Source organism: Parambassis ranga, chromosome 5 (genome assembly GCF_900634625.1).
Source record: "Parambassis ranga chromosome 5, fParRan2.1, whole genome shotgun sequence".
Classification (NCBI taxonomy): domain Eukaryota; kingdom Metazoa; phylum Chordata; class Actinopteri; family Ambassidae; genus Parambassis; species Parambassis ranga.
The window spans coordinates 9217647-9238035 of record NC_041026.1 but is presented as its reverse complement, the minus strand read 5'-3'; the positions used below and the strand labels follow the sequence as shown (position 1 = coordinate 9238035).

At 40.6% G+C, this 20389-nt stretch overlaps 1 protein-coding gene across 1 annotated transcript; it reads left to right on the top strand.

Annotated features, from left to right (window-relative positions):
- Window positions 1–11423: 11423 nt before the first annotated feature.
- On the top strand, window positions 11424–16206 carry ngfb (nerve growth factor b (beta polypeptide)). The gene is made up of 2 exons (XM_028406712.1): window positions 11424–11448; window positions 15500–16206. Exon 2 carries the CDS (start codon window positions 15511–15513, stop codon window positions 16114–16116), a length of 606 nt encoding a protein of 201 aa, XP_028262513.1. The 5' UTR covers window positions 11424–11448; window positions 15500–15510; the 3' UTR covers window positions 16117–16206.
- The last annotated feature ends 4183 nt before the right edge of the window (window positions 16207–20389 follow it).

Here is a 20389-nt window from a genome sequence, read left to right as displayed (position 1 = left end):
TAACTGTATTTCTGAATGTAGTTTTACCCCTGACTTTATTTTTAGCCATCAGATTGACAGCCTTGGCCTGTTTTACCCTCAGGTTTCTGCATTGTATTAAATCCAGCCCTAGCTTTTATTGACCATATATTTATTTACCGTAAAACTTCAATATTTGCTTATATTTGGGACAGGCGGCTATTTGGGGCAGGCTTTTAATTATTCTGCCGAAAAAGCCATCCAGAACTAGCTGAAAAGTTCTCCACATCCCTTCCATCATTAATGTCATCGTACATTTCTTTAGCCTTGTTTATGTGTCTCCATGACAACGTCACACGTTGGCATAAATTGTTGTTGTTTTTTTATGTTATATTTATAGTTATATATTTGCTCCTTAACTTATCAGAAAATCAGACCCGGCTTATAATTGAGGCCGGCCTTTATATGTCCAAATCCATAATCGGACCGGGCCTGTAAACGGGACCGGGGTCAGTTCGGGACTCGGCTATTATTTGAAGTTTTACGGTATTTTCTGCATGACTCTAATGCTCAAAGCACAAGAATTAATATATTGTGCAAGTTATTGCAGGGAACAAAAACACACTATCTTTCATTTCCCTCTAATATTTAATTAAGAAGTTGTGGTCAACTAGACTTCACTCACAGTGCACTTGTCATACATTCTGGCGTGGAAGCCCTGTAACAGTTCCTTCAGGCCTTGTGACTTTTGGGTGACGCTGTGATGTTAAAGAGAAAATATGCATCAAAACTATGCATTTGATTTTATAAAAATTAAGCTTGTTTTTAAAGTTAACATGCTCCACTCTTTTCTCATTTCTCAGTGGCATCAAATCAAGTGTTCTGGCGAGCAGCTAGTTATGTAAAGAATCACTAAAAAGACACTAATTCATCTTCTGGGCAGGTACAACTTCTACACCACCATTAGACAGTGTGAACAAACTGCAGGATAGAGTCTTAAAGTTAATAAAAACTCAACAATTTGAATGTTACACTATCTTATCATGTTTAGTCGTCACACACAGAAGACAAATATTTCTATAATCCTTCCCTTCTCCTGTCCCCCCTAAAGAGCTTGACTGTAATTGCCTACAATTACAAAAGCCTGTGTTACTCCCCCATCACTGGCATCAAACCTGATCAGCCACCCTTCATATATAATTGCACAGAAAACAAACAGGCTACTGTCAAACCCCCTCTACTGTACAACTGCAGACAGGTATGTTTCCTAAGAACTCCCTCTGGTGACACATACCACCCGTCTAACTCCGTTGACTTTAGATGAACATTAAACTCAATGTAAAAGTGAGCATCAGTGTAGATGAGCAGCAGAGATACAGCAGGCCTGTGCCTGCGGTTCAGCTGCACTCTCTCTCTCTCCATTGAAGTGGCCCTGCAAGCAATCATTTCAGAGTGCGAGTTACAATAAGGCCACACACACAGTGTGTGAACTGTGACTCACCCTCCTTATCCAGCACGCCAACTGCAACTCAACCCCATAGCCCAACAATCCATCAGTAACTCCTGCCTGCGTTATATTACCACTACAGGAGGAAAACTTCCTTTTGGATTTTAATTAACTTAAACCTGAAAAATCAATTCTTCCAGTCAAATTTAAGTCAAAAACTGATATCTATAACGGTTTCACCCACGCTGAATGAAGCCGATGCACACCACTAACAAGACTTGTGCAATTTGTCTTCTTAGACTGGCAGCTCTGCTTTTTTGAAGCTTCTAATTTGCCTGAGTCTAAACTAATTGTGTGCACCTTTTGATTTAAAGCCACTAAAAACAAACAAGGCATCGTCTTAGAGTGACAGTATACAAACAGTCAAATTTACTAAAAAAAGAAAAATCATAGCCCCACGTATGCGTCTTTACACTTTGTTTACACTCCATATAACAGCAGGGCTGATTTTTTTTTTTTCCAAAATGGTGCAACCATAATATAGGGGTTCCGAAAATTTGCCTTGACGAAATCAATGGCTGCAGTAAAATTTTAAAAAAAGGAGCCACAGAGGTGTCAAGAGTGTGTGCAAGGACCCGTTTGATTGACCATAAAGGTGCATATATATCACACGCTCAGTGAAGCAAGACTTTAAACAATCATTGTGGAAAGAGTTTACCACAAAATGTCAAAGCAAAGATGGAAACAAAAGCCAGAGAAGGAAGTGACTTTTCCACGAGGTGGCAAAGCAACACCAACTTCACACAGCCCTTCGTGCTGTGCAGAGATTTTTAAAATATTTGGAGAAAGTTCAACGTCAATATGTGAAACTTTTATGGCGAATGTCCATCTGTCTTCTTACCACAGAATAAAAAAAATTACCACAACACGACAGACCACAGCTCATGTTTGGAGGCTAACAGGACCACTGAAAACGCTGACAGACACAGCAGTGGTGTGAATAGAGAGCCTTTTCTCAAAACACAAAATGTGCATGGCACTGTGTTTTTAAAGGGTTTGCATAACTGTTATTGTGACAGTAATTGATTCAGCATCATCTTCAGCCAAGTGAGGACACATGAGGATGACAGCAGAGGAAGGAAAGAAATGAAATCAGACTTCTGTCCAAGCATTGAAAGCCATATCTGATCTGGCATTTGCCATTTTAATGTCCTCCAATAATTGAATTGGCGGTAATCCTGACACACACACACACAAAAAAATCTGTTATCATCAGGTGGGAGTGGGAAACAGGCTTTTGTTAACTCGGCTCTTAACATTAAGTTGACTTAATGATGACACACGGTTCATCCCAGGCACATAAGGTCTGCCAGCACAAACTAAACTTCCACCACATTGTTGAATGCGTGCCACTGGACGATGAAAACAACACATGAGCTGCCCCACCGATCACTGTTGTAAGAGTATATTCAACTAATTGGGAGCACTTGAGTGAAGCCTGTGTCTTCACTAGGCCTGTTGTGTTTAGTTACACTGTGTATAGAGACTGGGGTCAGCTGCGTTTCCTCAGCGCTGTGAGACCAAAAACAACCATCAGTGAGTAATGAAACTGTCCTTGTTAAATCTGCCGTTTACCATCCTCGTGTGGCTGTCGCTGTTGTACTCACTGATTATGTTTCCTGCCTAGGATCTGAGAAAACATAAAGAAAGATGGCGTACGCTTTACGACGCATTCTTTCTGTGGCTGTTTTCACTTATCATTGTCACAAAGTTCAACAGATTTTGTGTGCAGATGTGAGATCTGCTATACAATCTGAGGAAGCATTTTCTACATCAAGCCCCCACTTCTGCAGACTGCTTAGCTTGTAAATACTTAATCACAGAGCTACATTATGATTTTGGCACATAAACATAAACAACCGGCTCCTATTGTCATCAAGAAGTTGCAGTCCCAGTGTCTACTCTCACTGATAAATTCACACACTTGAAGCTCCAGATGAATTCAGTCTTCAGTATTTTGCCGATTGACCGGCCCTCCCCGTATCAGCTCTTCGGTTCGACTAAGTTCAGTCCAGTTTGGACCCGATGGGGTCTTTGGGTCTTCGAGCCAGGCAGGCTTCCACACATCTGCCTTAAATCACAACCAACTGCCAGCAGAGGCCCCGCTTCCCAACCAAAGGTCGCGCTGTGTTTGAAATGGTTTCCCACAAAGTTCTCTGATAACAGCGAAATGCAAAAAATTGCTTCAACTAGATGCAACAAGACAGCAGTCGGGTTAAATTGGAAATTATGGGCTTCACTTGCATGTGATTATCCATCTTAAAATGTTTCCTTTGACTAGTTGCCAAAAGAAAAAAAATAAGACATTTCACTTCCCTTCAGCTTGTGGACAAGCTGAGGCAGGTTTGGAAAGGTGGAAAACCTCCAATGTAACATTTTATGTTGAATATTGTGACATCCAAACGATAAAGCAACACACATACACATCCTAAACTTGTGTGAGGAAAAACAAAGGGAAAGAAATGTAGTTTTCTAACAGTGTGCTACTTTAGGTTATGCTGTCCTAGGACATGACCTATGTAAAGTCAGCATAAAAAAAATTTAAAAATTTAAAATTTTAAGGTTATTGCAATGGCTTGTGTTTATGTAGTTGTACACTTTAAGGTCATGGACATATGCAAAATCACCCAAGGCCTTGTTGCTGTGGTAGCTGATAAAATAGCAGAAAACGTGGGACATGAAAGGATCTTTTTTTTAACCCAAACCATGATACATCTGTGCACAGGAGGTCTAGATAAAGGTATATCAAAGAGTTTCAAATCTCTTGCTCTGGGTAGTCGCATTTATTGCTTTATTTTACTCTTCAAACACCACAATCCTTTCCTAGACCTAACTAAATGGGAACTACAGGTCAAGTAGACAAAGGAGTAATGATCCAACACAGGGCCGAAAACAAGCAGCAACCACTAGAGCTCTGTCAACATGGAGGCACCAAAGACTACAGTTCTTTAAATGGCCACTTGAGGAGTCAGTCCTAATAGACCACCTAGTAAAAAATGGAATAAACATGTTAACCCGTTTACACCCTTTTACAGCTTTGGCTAAATTTCTTATTTATGGAAACTGTGCAGGACATGAAGTGTTTAGGGTTGATGCTGTTAGGTGTCACCTGACGTGCATTCAGGCCAAAACTGAGACAACGCACAGCCTAAAAAAAACATATGGCTCATATGGACACAATGTACTGAACAACAATGGTCTGTCATAGAAAACAAACTTTTTAAAACCCTTTTTAAAAGTATGGAGTTTATTGGAAATGCAACTTTTTTGGATGTGGATTGATTATATCCACAGTAGCCCTGAATGTTAGTGTTAGTTAATAAATGTTAGTGTTTGAATTTTTGTATTCACCCTGAAGAAAATAAACACAAGGGAGACTCACATCCTTACCTCCTCAAGTCAGTATGAAGCTCTGGTACAAAATGGATATTTGTTTTGTTTACTTGAGATTTGCAAAGTGGGTCTTTGCTGACATGTATCGGACCTCATCTTGAACCAAAGCTGCTGTCTGTTGTTGTGTTGTAATGTTGCTTTCTTCTCTGATCTGCTTTCCTGGTATTGTTTTATTTTATTTTTTTTACAAAAACAGCATACTAGGTCTTTAATGTGATACAGTGATAGACCTTTGTACACATTGTCTCTCCCCAACATTTATCAGCATCTTAGGCCCAATTTCCTGTCATCACCTGCTGCTGTGTTGTTTTGCGTGGGAGAGCTGGATGTTTGTCAGATTCACTTCAAATCAAATACACAGAGCGCAGCCTGATAGAAGGACTGTGGTCTGAAAGAACAAGCATATCTCCAGAGGGAGTATCAATGAGAACTCAGGGACTGAAATGAACTTTTTCATTGGACCAAAATCAGGAGGTACTGCATTAATTAGAAACAGATCTATCTGGATCTATTGATTTTTTTTTTGTAATGAAGGAGAACACACACTGTGAATAGTTTAAGGAACTTTCTATTAGCACTGATGTTTGTTTTCCCAAGAAGGAATATACTGTACAGTCACCATGGCAACAAAATTATGACATTTATCTTTGATTGACAACACTGCACACGTCAAGACATGTTTAGACACTGTTGTTACTGCATCATCTTTCTGCCTTCCATATATGAAAATACCACAGCATGATTAAGGGATTCCCATCCATCAATTAATATGAGCGTGTCTCAAAAACAGACCACAGGAAATGATTTAACTGTTACACAACAATATTCCCAGCAGCAATATGATGAAAGTCTCACAGTGTAACTGCAAAAACGTTTACTGCTACACTACAATTTTAATCAAGGGAGAAAAGGTTCCTGCACTCTGAGGTCGGGGGACTTTCTTTATGTGTACATCAAATTAATTTATTTTAATTCCAAATTTGAATCTGAATTCTATGAAGGAAAAACATTTACAGCAGCATGTATAGTCAGGTGTTTTGGTATATTTTAGACCCCTACTGGCCACATCAAATAAACAAAAACCCCATAACATTAAGACAGAACACATCAATCCCAGAAGAACAAGCATGTTTTTTTTTCAAACGTATAGTCCCCTACAATATTTACTGGTCTACCAATAATGGAGGATGCTGTTGTAGAAGTCTGTGAAAGTGGCAGACATCACTGTCAAAATGGCGACCACTAAACTTGTCTGTCATATTGAGGAAGAGGTGGTCTGAGGATGCCCAATCACATAAACAGAGCGGTTGTTCTAAAATCAAATTAGCATTCCTGAATGACCATGTGACAGTGAAGACTCGCAATCCTTACGTGTGCAGGACGACAAACTTATCAACTTATCACACCAGGAAAAGTGTCATTTTTTTAATGCCCAATGAAAAAATAACAGAAGGTTTTATAGTTTTCATTCTGGGACCATGTGAGTTTACAGGCTTAAATTCAGCTTCAACCGGGGCAGCAGCAGTTTTGCACGAATGACCACAGCACCGTAATGAGCAGCATGTCATTCAAAGCCCATCGCTGGCTTTCAGATAAAGTCACATGCAGCTCCCTTCCTCTTTGAATGAGAGCCAGCCCCGTGGATCAGGTTACTTCAGGGACTGTGTGACTTTTACCATATGAATGAAGGCACTGCCATTTTTTTTTCACAGAGCTGGATTGTCCGGGGCCTGCAGACTGGATTGTGTGCCACCCCTAGGCTGCTTGTCAGTCAACCCAGGCAGGGTTCATTAAACTGACTCCATTAGAGCTAATGAGCTGTAGGTTGGTGTTTATGGGTGGCCTCTCCATTCAAGGCTAACAGACCACATAACTGATTGGCTTGATGATTTAGTGAAGCCACACTCACTGGGAAACAGCTGTTTTGTCTGCTTTCACAATGTACCGGAGTATATGTTAGATCTGACTGCAGTGTCCACAAAACATGACAATAGACCTGTAGGTGCTACAAATGAATGCTAACATGAACCTTATCAGATGCTATACGAGCTATATATTAAGAACATTTCACCTGCACATGAAAAGCAGCACAGAGTAAAGCAGGGAGGCCAGAGACAGCTTACAGTAAAACCTTTTTCCAATAAATGAGCAGAAATAAAGCACATGTCTGTTATTATAGATGCATTTACTCAAGCACAATAAACATTTTTGCGTGTTATATGGTGAGAAATGCATGAATTTCTGTCAACTAGTGATGGCCAAGTGACGCCGCCGCTCCGATACAGGCTTCGGAGTTGCAGCTGCATTTATGTTGAACCACTGCTTCGAAGCTTGCTTTGGTGACGTCCGAAGCAGTAAGTGTTTAACATTAAAAATATTTGAATTACTATCCAGACATATCCACAAGCTCCTACTGCAACACATACATTTATAGAATCAACTGACCGAAACCAATTAATCAGTCTTAACTAAAATATATGTACATCACACAATTAAGACACTGTGTCCTATTTCACCACTAGAGGTCACTAAAACGAAGCTTTGAATGAATGAACCCATACGCAACACAATTAATGAAGTGGTTCAATACTGCTTCATTTGGACATCACTACTGTCAACTAAAGACACATTATTCTATGTAGACTTATCGTGCGTCTGCTCAACGTCCTTTCTGTGTCAAGGAGGGTCAGCTGTCTCACTGAAAACAGCCTTGTTGTGACAGCATCACATTTTTGACCCAGAGTTCTGACATCATCCCAAAAAACTACAGCCAGTACAAGAAGCATTAATGACAACCCAAACGTCTCAGTGTACAAAAGCAGCCAGCTGTATGGAAAGTCTATGGAACTATGGAAAACAACAGGAGCAGCAGCTGTTATTAGGCCAAACCACAAGGCACATCCAGCTAACTCTACAGATTGATTCGTTTAATCTGAGCTTCCAAACAGGCAGTTTGACATGTCATAGCAGGAAAAACACATGTAAGTTATTCACACTGATGATTGGTGTGCATGGAGGTTTCACAGCTCCCTGGAGAAGTCGTAACAGAGCCAGGTTTGCTTTGAGTGAGCTGGCTCGTCAAAACCTAAGGTGTCCATCAGAGACAGGGGGACATTATGCATAAAAACAGACATTTGTATTAGTATGCACTGTATTATTGTACTGTATGTGCTGGTATTTGGAACCACAACACCCTCTTTGTCAATCTAAGATGGCTTCAGGTTCTGTCAGGGGTCACTTTAAAGTGAGCATTTGATAAATATCTATTTAACTATGAATGGTGATGACGTGTGAAGTGGGTGGACAGTGAACACTAGCGACTTGTATGGCTGCTAACTGTGGCCTAAGTTTAATATGACTCAAAAGCACAAAATAAAAACTTGATTTTAAGGGTTAAGGGGTTAGTATAGTATAAAAACAACTGCAATGCCTAACGTAAACAAACAACAAACCAGTAAAATGTCGCAAAACTCAGCTCACAACATTAGCCTTATTTATGTCAACAACAGCTATGTAAATAAACAAAACGACAACATTTAAAAAGCAGTGCCAAAAGTAACCTCAGAGAGCCATAAAATAAAATAAATTCATTCAAACATCAAGTGAATGGCAGCGGCGCATGAGCAGTAACTGTTAACAAGCTAACAGCCACACAGCAACACATTAGCAAAAGAAGCACACACTTACTGTAGCTTTGATGAGGTGAAGCCACGACATGTCAGCGGTGATCAAACCCCTCAGGAAGCAGCTCACCTCCAGCTCCCGGAGGTCTCAAAAACTCCCGACTCCAAGCGGTTGTGGGAGGCCCAGCAGCTGATGTGACCTGCGGCTAAGCACAGCTGAACGTCACGGCAGGTGAACTAGCTTAGCTAATGAAGTGTTAGCATTAGCAGAGAAAACTAGAACATAGTTTTATAAAAAAACAACAAGAAATACATAACAGGACAGTGAGAGTTTAAACAGGCCATGACTGGAAAATAATGTGTTATTTAAAAATAATATACAATTATTTTTTATATTTATAAATTTTGGTTTTACTGTTTTATTTTAATTAATTAATCATTAATTATTTTATTATTTTTATTTATATAGTTTCTGACTCGTTTGTTTTCCTGATAAATCCGGTTTTCGTAACTGTCAGTTAATAAATGCAAAACACTACGATACCCATGAGCCTCAGCGCCCGTTGCTATCGTGATGCAGCCAGCCAATCAGAACTGCGGAACTAAAATGTTGGCAACAAAACACATATTTGTTGATAAATGTGGCCACACCATGATCCATTTAGATCTGGAGTGTCAAATTATTGGCTCGGGGACCATATATGGCCCATCCATGTGGCCTGATGTCCAAAATATAATACTTTATTATTTTTATGTTTTTTTTAAATGTGACATCTTTATTTTTATACACATTTGCTGCTATGCAATTGAACTAACACGTTTTTTTTATTTAAAAGCATGTTTGAGGTGGCCCCACAGTTTAAGTTTGATCTTGTTAAAATAAAACTTTAAAGTTAAGTCATGATTGGAAACAGCATCTCCAGCAACAATATTGCTTGATGTTTATGAGCAGATATTAAGCTGTTTTTCTTCATATCCTCCTAATCCATCCATTGTCTTAATCTGTCAGTGATGTGGGAGCAGCATATCCCAGCAGTCATTGTGCTGGAGGTGGGGTACACCCGATTCATTTTAGCTAATAAAACCCACTGCAAAACCAATAAAACACTAATTCACATTAAGTATGACTCCAGATGCACGTTATGAGCATCTGCTAGCATTAAAAAAAAATCCTGCACTATGAAATGTAGAAAACTGTGAGTCAGACTCAGGAAACAAACTAATTGAAAAATTGTATTTGAAGGGATGGGATGAGCTGGTAGGCTTAAGGTGCCTGCAGCAGGTAACAGTTACAGTTAATGACGTCTTTAACTTTTTTTCTAATCATAAAGGAAGACCACAACCTCAGACGTGCTGTATGAAACAGAGCTTTAATAACATCTGAAAACATTCCACATGGGTCTCTTTCATGCCGACTCACTGGCAGTTTGGCACATTGTGCTACAAACATCCGCTCTTTTTTTATTGGATAGGGTCTGGGAAGTGTTAACGCTCCAGACCAATCAAAAATAACCTGACACACTGTGATGTCAGCTGACAGCTGCTGAAAGCATCCACTTATTTATACTAATGGTGTAAGGTGCGCCAAGAAACACCGTTTTCCTACTTCCACATCCACTGACCATGCAGTGGTTTTTTTTTCACTCAGTCATCAGGTGGTGATGAGTCAACACGTAGCCACATTTCAGTGTAATAATCCCGTGTTGCTGTAGCCCATCTGCTTCAAGGCTCAATGAGTAGCACGCTGTGTGATGCCCCAGTGCACACTAATGCTGTACAGCAGTGCGTTTTTGTAGCCCACCTAGTAGCTTGGATGAATGTTGCTATTCTCCTCTGGCTGAATGTTTGCTAACCGCAGAGAAGCTAATATTACTGTAATCATTATCAAAATAGTAGAGTGCACACTGGGGGTTTTACTGTTTTACACAAAGTTCCAGGTACTTTGTGTGCTCAGAATAATCTGATAATCACATTTAATATCATGCTGCCTGTTCTTACCTGTCCAATCTAATATGTGGTCAATCTGCACCCTTCTCTGCAGAGGATTTGTTTCATTTAACAATTTTTTCTTGTGCCATGAACAATTGCCCAAACTCAAGTTACAGACATTTTTAATTTAAGATGTAGAAGCAGAAGAGATAAAAAAGTGTATTTTTGCCCAGGTAAAGCCTGCCCTTGCTTTTATTTAAGATTCCCCTTCGAGTTCATTTTTACCTAAATCAGACAGATTTAGAAGAGATTTCGAGTTTTGGTTATTTTCTCCTGAAGGATGCTCCTGTTGACACGCTGTACCTGTTATCATTTCATAAATCACAATGGGATCTCATATGTCTGTACATCTGTTTCTATGGTAACAAAGACAACTTCATACTCTGAAGAATGTGACAAAAATGAAAGCTCCACAGAGTCAATCAGTTCCAAATATCAGTACACATGATAAAATAATACAATGCATACCATACAAACGGTCCTTATACATAATGTTGTCCACATATGGAGACAGTTCCATAAACAAAATCCCATGTTCCACAATGTTCTGGTTTCGACTGTCCATTTAAACTTTTACTGCACATCTGCAGTGTTTAAAACCTCATGCATCCAAAGAAGCTGACAAAATTTACTGTGTTAATATTAAATGTTTCCTCTCTTCATAACCTACACCATGCAGGTCTGCTCCTTTATGTCGGTATGTTCAGTATGTGATGATCTGGTGAGCCGGAGAAAAGGCATGAACTTTCTCTTCCCTTCTCACATGTTTACAGTGGGTTTATGAGCTGGTTGAGATACCTTCTGTGCGTGTCTCTCAACAGGCAGGGCTGGAGAGTGAAGGCAGAGTGAAGGCAGAGGAGTGCTGAATGGGGGCCACAGCCAGGCCTGATGGCAGGAGGAGCCCAGAACTCACTGAACTCTGACTGCATCCTCTAGGACCCGTAGAGGCCATACAGTTCACAAGGAGACACTGAAAAGGTAAGAAGAGTGATGCAACACTACAGGCATTGTTTCAATCATAAGAAAACTCAAGGCAGTGTCATGTATTATTCTGCTAACAAAAACATCCCATATTTAAAAATAGACCAGGTACAAACTGACCCAGTCTCATCCCATTAAGTGTAATTTTAAATTACATTAAAATTACATTTTTTTAATGCAGGTTGACAAATCATTTTTGCAACAACCTCACCCTGTTTTCTTAACCTTAACCAGTTGTGTTTTGATGTTTGAAAACAAGATGGAAGTGACCTTTGCAACAGGCATGAAGCACTTCACAGAAATAAAGCAATGGTAACATAATGGGGACATGAACCCAGGACTCCTGGAGTTTCATAATCACATACGGTGGCAGGTAAAATGGCCGACTGGTCATTTTGTGTCAGTGTGTGCGTGTGAAACCGGATACAAATACATGACTACCTCAGATACTGGGATCAGACTGTGTGGGAAATATCATTAAAGTACAGCACTGGATTTAAAAAGTGGAAAAGAGAGACTGATTCTGCTAATGATCAGACTTAAATCATCAGTTCATACACTGTGGAGCTACACACCTTACCTATCTGTGTGTTATTGTGCAGCTGTTTCAGCTGTTGTTTAAGCTACTCTTGTATTATTCCATGCTGCTTCTGCCCAAACCAAAGCATTGGTGATGAATTAGCTGATGTCATCCGACTTGTCACTCAATCATCGAACAAAAAAAAGTAGCAAAAGTCCACATAAGGAGACTGGCTGAGAAACGTGGAGGTCAAATAAGACTGCAGACGGTCACACAAAACAGGCTTAGGGGTTAGGTAAAGGTCGTGGTTTTTGTCTTAAAGCACATGCATGCATACAGACATCTGTATGAGCTTATGACATAAAAGTTGCCGCGACCTCTGACCACAGTTTTAGTTCATTCTGAAGTCAAAATTGTCTCAAGGTATTTCTGAGATTTCATGTTTGTTCCAATGGATGGATATTTTCTCTTCTTGCTCTAATATATTTTTAAAAAAAGAACAAAAGTGAGCCTCTAGTGGTCTCATGTTGCTATAGCAATTACACTGATCATCCAAAAATTAAAGCAGGAATGATTTTTTTTAATGTTCAAATGTTGCAGCACACAAAGGAAGACAGAGCAAAGGAGGAGAAGCTCATCTGAACTGTCAGATCTCACAAGCGTTTATCAGTGTAATCATAGCTCACATCATGTCCTGCTCTACAGGCTATGATTTTTCTTTGGATTTGTTTTGCCAACAGTTTTAATCCACGAGCGCTCACTCTGACACCCGAGGCGAACACAGCGTATAATGAGCCTACCTGACGGAGCCTGCACACAGAGCCACCGCAGGTGTTAACACGCCTGTTGTACTGTGTTAAATACAGTACACACAGCCTGTCCATTTATCCAAGGACAGATGTTCTGTTGTGTGTGTGTGTTGCATTGTGAGTCACAGCGTGGTGAAAAGAAAATGATATCAAACTGATGGGATGTCACAACAGTGTCAGTTCTGCTTCTCAGTGCAGTGTGACTGATTTCCATGGATCATTTAAATATCTGTGTATGTTTGTTTTTCTTTATTGTTGGGGAGGTATAGTGTGTTCCTTCCTGTTTAATTTACACTACAGTCAATCAGTGATTTATCTGACTGATCCAAAAGGTTTAAGGGGTTAAGGCTGTGAAGCAGCTATAGTCACAAAAAATTTGAAGCCATTTGAAGCTATCGATTCTACGTACATGTGAACTGTATGTGAGGTCTGTCCAGTTCAGATTAGCTGTCTGAAAAAGGGAAGAGCAGCCGAGTGCTGCCTAGGCAGACAGCTTTCAAAGCTGTCATGTACTTAAGTAGTTCATTAATAGCTTTTTAAGGAGGTCTATGAGGATTGACTTAAATTTGGAGCCAGCCTCAAGTGACAAAAACATTCAAGGTGCTGCAATTTTAGGTGATGCTGTGGCACGCAGGAATCAATATAATATTGTCACCCAATGTCATTCCATCTGTCTGGTCATTAGAGATGTCAGGGTAGTCTAATCTATTCCAGATGTTTTACTGTACACACAGTTGGAGCCAAATTAATCCAGTCTAAGTCAGGACTTTGTGCAGGTCTGTAAAATAATGATCACTTTGCTGTCCTGGTGGTTCTTCACTGTTCGGGCCTTTGTAATGTGAAGACGACATAGACCGCGTTTTATTTTCATCTGACCGAATGATACACTTCCAGTCTGTGTAATCTTCCTCCATGTTGTTGCTAGCGTACTTCAGTCTGACCTGGAGCTGCCAGTCCATTTCTCGACTCGAGCGCCTGTCTTCTCTGACAATCAACTTCCAGACATGGCTAAATCACTCACCAGTGTCTTGGAAGTTGTTCTCAGCTCTTTAGACACATCCCTCACTAGTTATTTTCTCTTCCTACCCCTGCTAGTCTAACAAATTAAAGTAATGAAGGCTTTCTCAAGGTGTGTCTTAAAATCTCTTTGGTCTATGAAACAGCTCTTGGGAAAAAACTCCTGCAGCTTTATTTAAAATATGACATAAGAAACGTCCATAATACATAATAACTGAAGTGAAAGAAGGAAAACTGAGGTGTGTATGATGCAGACTTCGGCTTTAAGCTGTGTTCGTGTTGGGATTATAAAAGCTGTCAGCCAGAGACTGGAAGTCAGTTCCCCTGTTCTCTCTGTAATTACATCAATAATTCCACTATTATTGTTAAATTAAATATCAAACATTCTACGGCTTCCTGTTTACATGTGCAAATCAGTTCAGGGACTTTGTTGCCGCAGCGTTTCCTCTCAGAATCCTGCCTGCTTAATTAGGATTTACAGACTCTGCCAAACAGAATTTTACATGAACTGTACTCAAGAAAACTGTTAATGCCAAGCCCCTAAACTGTTAGTGTTAGGATACGCTAAAGCTGAGCTGCCACATGCACCCGCATTCATTTAACAACACAGTGCAACATGTTCTACCTTGAAACTGTGGAGAAGAAAATATGGGAGGGATCTGCAGCGGATTAAACTTCACTGGAAAGAGTACATCCCCATGAGTGTGTCCAAGAGTTTAAATCGAGGCAACTGGACTCATTTCACCACTCCCCCGAGTGGCTTCTTCAGGTCTGAGTTCTGAGTAAAAGACCTTTTTCACGCAAACCAAAAACTACCAGAGTCAATATTATTAGCCCCTCTAAACACGTCTTCTTCTTTGCTTAGCCATAGTTCAGATCACTGTTAGGTAATGACAGTAGTAGTGGCAGTAGTAGTCCCTGCTTTAACTGAGCGACCCTGTGAACATTTGCTTTACACTTAAAAGTAAGGGTTGTTATCTTGCAGAACGTACACATGAGGGGTTTTATCAAGAAAACAGTGCAAAACAAGACTGTCAGAGACAGGAAGAGAGGCATTTGGAATGATTTGGAATGTTCTGGAAAGACAAATAGTGAGAGATGTGTCTAAAGAGCCAAGAACAGCTGCAGAGACACGAGTCCTGTCAGGTGTGGACTGCCAGACTGCAGACCAAGAAAGACTTCTGTAGAAAAGACACCTCCAGACCAGACTGAAGTCTGCTGGAGACAACCCGGAGACAGATTGTCTCTAGCGGTGTGTCATTTGGTCTGATGAAACAAAACTAGAGCTCTCTGGTCACAGAGATGTTCCTTCATTTGGAGAAAGAAATGAGAGTCGTGCAACCCAAAGAACACAGTTCATACGGTCAAACGCGGTGGTGGTGGTGGTGTGTACAAACTAAAATAATCTGTATCTAAACAGAATTAAACAGAATGTGGGACATTTTTTAAAAATTAATTTTTTTTATAAGAGGGAGGCTAATAATTGTGTTTGACTATTATTGTTTCTGGACTAAAATAAACAGCAACGTGTAGGTATAAACTGAGGATTATTATTGCCTTGGATCATGTTCAATACTCCCACAGTGTCAAATCAAGTTCAGCTTCACCTGCTTCAATCAAGTAACTGTCAGAATTAGAAACTATCTGGTAAAAACATATTATATGCTGTAAGAGAAGTGTTTTCTGTCCCTACTCTTGATAGGTTGTGTGCCCATGAGGTCATCCATGCTGGTCCTGTTCCTCCTCTTCAGTGCCCAGGCTGTGGCCGCCATCAGAGGGGACTCGTGCAGCGCCACAACGGCACAGCAGAAGGATCCCAGCAACAACCCTAACTCCATCCACGTCGTGGACCCCAAACTCTTCACCAAGCGCCGCTACCTCTCACCCAGAGTGCTGTTCAGCTCTCAACCCCCTGATGCAGAGCCAGCAGAGTCACAGGGCGCCAGCAGAAGGACCCGCAGGCGAGCAGGGCAGCCTCAGCACCGTGGGGTGTACTCTGTGTGCGAGAGCATTAGTGTCTGGGTGGGAAACAAGACCAAAGCCACGGACATCTCAGGCAACGAGGTGACAGTGCTACCAGACGTGAACATCAACAATGTTAACAAGAAGCAGTACTTCTTCGAGACGACGTGTCACAGCGCTCCAACAGGCAACACGGGCTGCTTAGGAATCGACGCCAGACACTGGAACTCCTACTGCACCAACTCACACACTTTTGTACGAGCGCTGACCTCATTCAAGAACCTGGTGGCCTGGAGGCTCATACGCATCAACGTGGCCTGTGTGTGCGTCCTCAGCCGCAAGTCATGGCGGCAGTGAGGACGTTTACCTGCACACACACACACACTAACACACACACACACAGACATACTCATGCTAACATGCAGACATAACTTATCACAAAAGACCTCTCACCCTCTGCACAAATTAAATTATTGGTATATGTATCAGGACTGCATGTCTCCACAGCAGACCTGGGTCAAAGCGTATCTGGATTGTAGCTTTTTTTAAATCTGTTTGAAGCATAATGAACGGTATCTGTTCAAAACCTGACTGATCAAACTCCATACTGATCACAGAGACTCATAAAAAAATGAAACATGGACCAAATAACAGGCAACAATGGGAACAAATATTATGCTGCTGGAATATAATGTGAATCAAAACATTAAAGATGGATGAAGACGATGTTTTTAAACCTAAAAAATGCAAAACATTCATTTAAATATCACATTGAAATCATGACTGGATATTACTATTATATTATAGTGTGGCTTTTTCATGAAAATAACATTTTCCAGTTAATTCCTGGTTTAGCCAATAATTGTCAGGTTTAAGGATCACCTGGCTCACCTGGGATAAGCTTCCTATGTGCAATCTTGAGAGCAGTGTGCATCACAAGGCGTGTTAATGTACACAAACACACTACACAACAATGCATTAACCTGCAAGGTAGTAAGATTCTCACGAGATTTGTGAGATTACAGCATTCAGTGAAACAAACCAACGGCTGCATCAGGTCAAGAGATGCAAACCCAGTGAAAAAAGGGATCCAGTATACTATATCAAACATTACGGAGGACTTGGATGTTGACAGGTTTTTAAATATAGAAAAACACAGCCAGAAGGTGGATGAATGATACATGACTAACCCGAGCCATACATGGCTTCTAAACAGGAATATTCAGTCAAAATGCTGAAGTATGTAAACACAGTGAGTCAGGAGGCTGAAAGTGAGCGCCACCTGCTGTCCCTGAAGGATTTGTGATGGTTCACATGTTCATAACGGTGCACTGCTTCCCACTTTGTGCAGGAATACCAGCAGTTTTCATATAATTTCATCATAATTGTGCTATCTCGTTTAGACAGGGACATAGCAGACATGAATTTAAATTCAAATTGAGATGAGTTGAGGTGTTTTATCTTCTAAAATTCCACTTACCATTTTTATTGGCAAACACAGGCCGAAGCTCATCTTGTATGAATGATGTATGATGATGAAAAGATGTGCTCCAAACAGCCACAGGTGATCCAGACTTGGGAAACTGTAATTAAGAAAAAACTGATTTCAGCTGTCTGGTTTTGGCTCAGGAGAAAATTTAGAAATACCACTGAAACAATATACAGCGTGTGTTTGATCCTCTGTGGTCCAGCTACAGGTCTGATGAATAAAAACACCTTTATATAATTGTGGTTTATGACTTCAGATTAAAGAAGGCCTTGACAGTTGCATGAGTGGGAACTGTTTCCCGGCATCAAGTGATTGCCCTTGTATTTCCTTTGCAGACACATTCATTTAGTGCCCTTTGGTTTATGTGTGTTGGACACTAGCTTGGAAGCTTCAACGTCAGCCTGTCATCACGGCCTTTAAAATCATGTGATTTAGTTTTAGCAGCACAAATTTAAACCTGAGCCTCAAAAGAGCACAAAAACAATCTGTATCTCTGTGTCCTGCAGTGCAGACAAATCCACTGACACTTTGACCCAGGCCTGATATAAGGAAAGGTTTCATTAAAATGTTGCTGATACTGTTATTTATTAAAAACACTTACAAACATGTGTGGTGTTTTATTCTTATAATTCTTATGAACCGGTTTATATAAACCATTGACATGACCATAAAGGTTCTTTTCTGGCTTATAGATAGATAATCCATGTGGCTGCCATTACTTTTTATGCTTTGGCCTCGCTTTGTGTTTTCTCTGCTGCTCCTGATGTGAAACAAAAGGAAAAAGACATGATTTCCTGTGATTCACGAGGTAAACTCTGGCTGATAATATCATGGCTTGCCTTTTTTTTTTGGTCTCTTTTTGCTTTGACATTTTAGTGGCATCAGCACACAACAAATTCCACTCCAGGCATTCAGTCAGTATAACTTTTTTTTAGGCTCGCAGGCCAGTTTTGTATCACAGCTGGCATTTAGGATGTCTGATGTGACTCAGAGAACTTGGAGCTAAAGTGGAACAGCTGCAGGGATTATTATTATTACATTTATTATGGTTCGGATGACCAATTTTAAGACAAATATGAACTTTTGAGATGTCTACCTGTCAACTGTAAATACAGAATTTCAGGGAAGGATTGTTTACTGCTGATGCGTTTACCTCAAACTAAACTTCACTGCACTGCAAACAAAATGCAACACTTCCATCTAGAGGCCAAAAGCTGGATTACAGCCACCAGTCTCAAAATAAATCTCCTGAGGAATACTTCTTACCAGCAGAGGCATTTCACATGAAAGATTAACATATTGGCACGTACTTATTTTCCTAACAGTGTCCTGTTGGTCAATCTGAATAAAATTTGATTAATAAAAAAAGATACGGAGCCCCAACATCAGTAAATGAGATGGCGTGATTGACAGCGTTGTCCTCGAATCACTGACAGGCTGTTTGGAGGAGGTGGGAGGCCCAGACACTGTTGTTTTGATTCAGTAGATCTAATAAACAATATTTTCTAGTTGTTTGTAAGTGTAGAGGCCGTTCTGTGCACTGCGGTCTTCTGGTAATTTGTTGGTTTCAGTTTCCCAATAATTACTAAGACCCTTGGTGGATCCAAATTAAGTCATTTTGGTAAGTTAAAGTTTATTTAAACAATGCTATCAAATGTTAAAGCACTTCCTGTCATGTAAGCATCGAGTCCAGTCAAAGTGAGATACACTGAGTCAGTGTACTGAGCTATAACCAAACAACAAGTACTACAGTAAACAAACTCACTGACAGATCTGTTCTCAGGTAAACATCCTAAACATGTGTTACTGCCATGATAGACAGCAGACAACTCTAAAGACTACCATTGTTGCATCCACATGAATTCACCAACTACGATTATTACTAAAAGTGAATTAAAGAGTGATTCTTCTGTTTTATGTGATTGATGGGCTTAGTGTTAAGTTTCTGGTGGTTTAGTACAATTGCTAAAAATGAGATCTGGACCATTCTGGGTGGGATGAACGCCCTCGTCCCTAATCAGATCATGTTTTACCCAGAAAGTCGGCTAATGATCTATAGAGACCACAGCGCAGCTATAGGAGCAGCAGCTAGTAGCTAAGCTAATGAGCTAATCAGGGCTAAAGCCCCTTTATTCCTCAGATTGTTACTGTTCTTGTCATTGCAGACACATTCCATTCCAACCCTAAGACAGATTGCCTTATGATGAGAAATTCAAACTGGAACCCTCCATTGGAGATGAAGTACCTGGGTAGGCAGGTGCTACTTGCCTGTTTTACATATTACTTGCCTCTTTCGGCCACCGGAAGTACGGGACAGATTGGGAGTGACTCACTGTTGAAAGTGACCAATCAAACAAGCGGAGTTATCAGCGACTGCGCACTGCGCAGGAGGAGTCGAGAGCGCGCAAAGTTGAGCGTCGAGTGTGCACTTCGACACAAAGCGGTTAGCCGAGCTCTTCTCACAAGATCCAGCGTTTAGTGAAAGGTCCGTCTGGAAAATGGCGTCGCCTCCTCCTTCAACCGTCATGGATTAAAAGCATAGCTGTAGCTGTTGGTATCGCGTCTGCGGGTTTTTACAGTGTGCCGCCCCTTTAGGTTCGTGCGAGTGCTTATCCAATCACAGGGCTCGTTCATGTCCAATTCAACGTTAAGGCCTTCTAGATCTCACTGACTCGAGATCTGATTGGCTATTGCAGCTGACTGCGTCCGTTCACTTACAACGGGAGCCTGCTCTGTTGATTCTGAAGGCCTTTAGGCAGATTTCATAGAACCTGGCAACACAAGCTAGCTAAAATATGATTGGATAAAAACTCTACCATAACATACAACACCGGAAGCAGCTCAACCAAGCATGTGGATATAATATTTGTTTTTTTTATTCTGAGTATGGTTAGACCAGCAGAGAAGGCCTTGCTGGCCCTGACGGCCCACCACTGATATAAACAGATAAATCATGCAAAGCATGTGTGCAGAGCACGACTGGAAGACATTTCTTATTATATCCACTAGATGGAGACAAAGAAAGAAATGCTGAGGCCCCATAAAAGCTTTGCATAAGAGTCCATTGTTTGGTTATTTCAGCATGTATGGACTCCATATTTCTGTGTTGTCTATTTGAAACAATGTTTCTCAAGTCGTCCT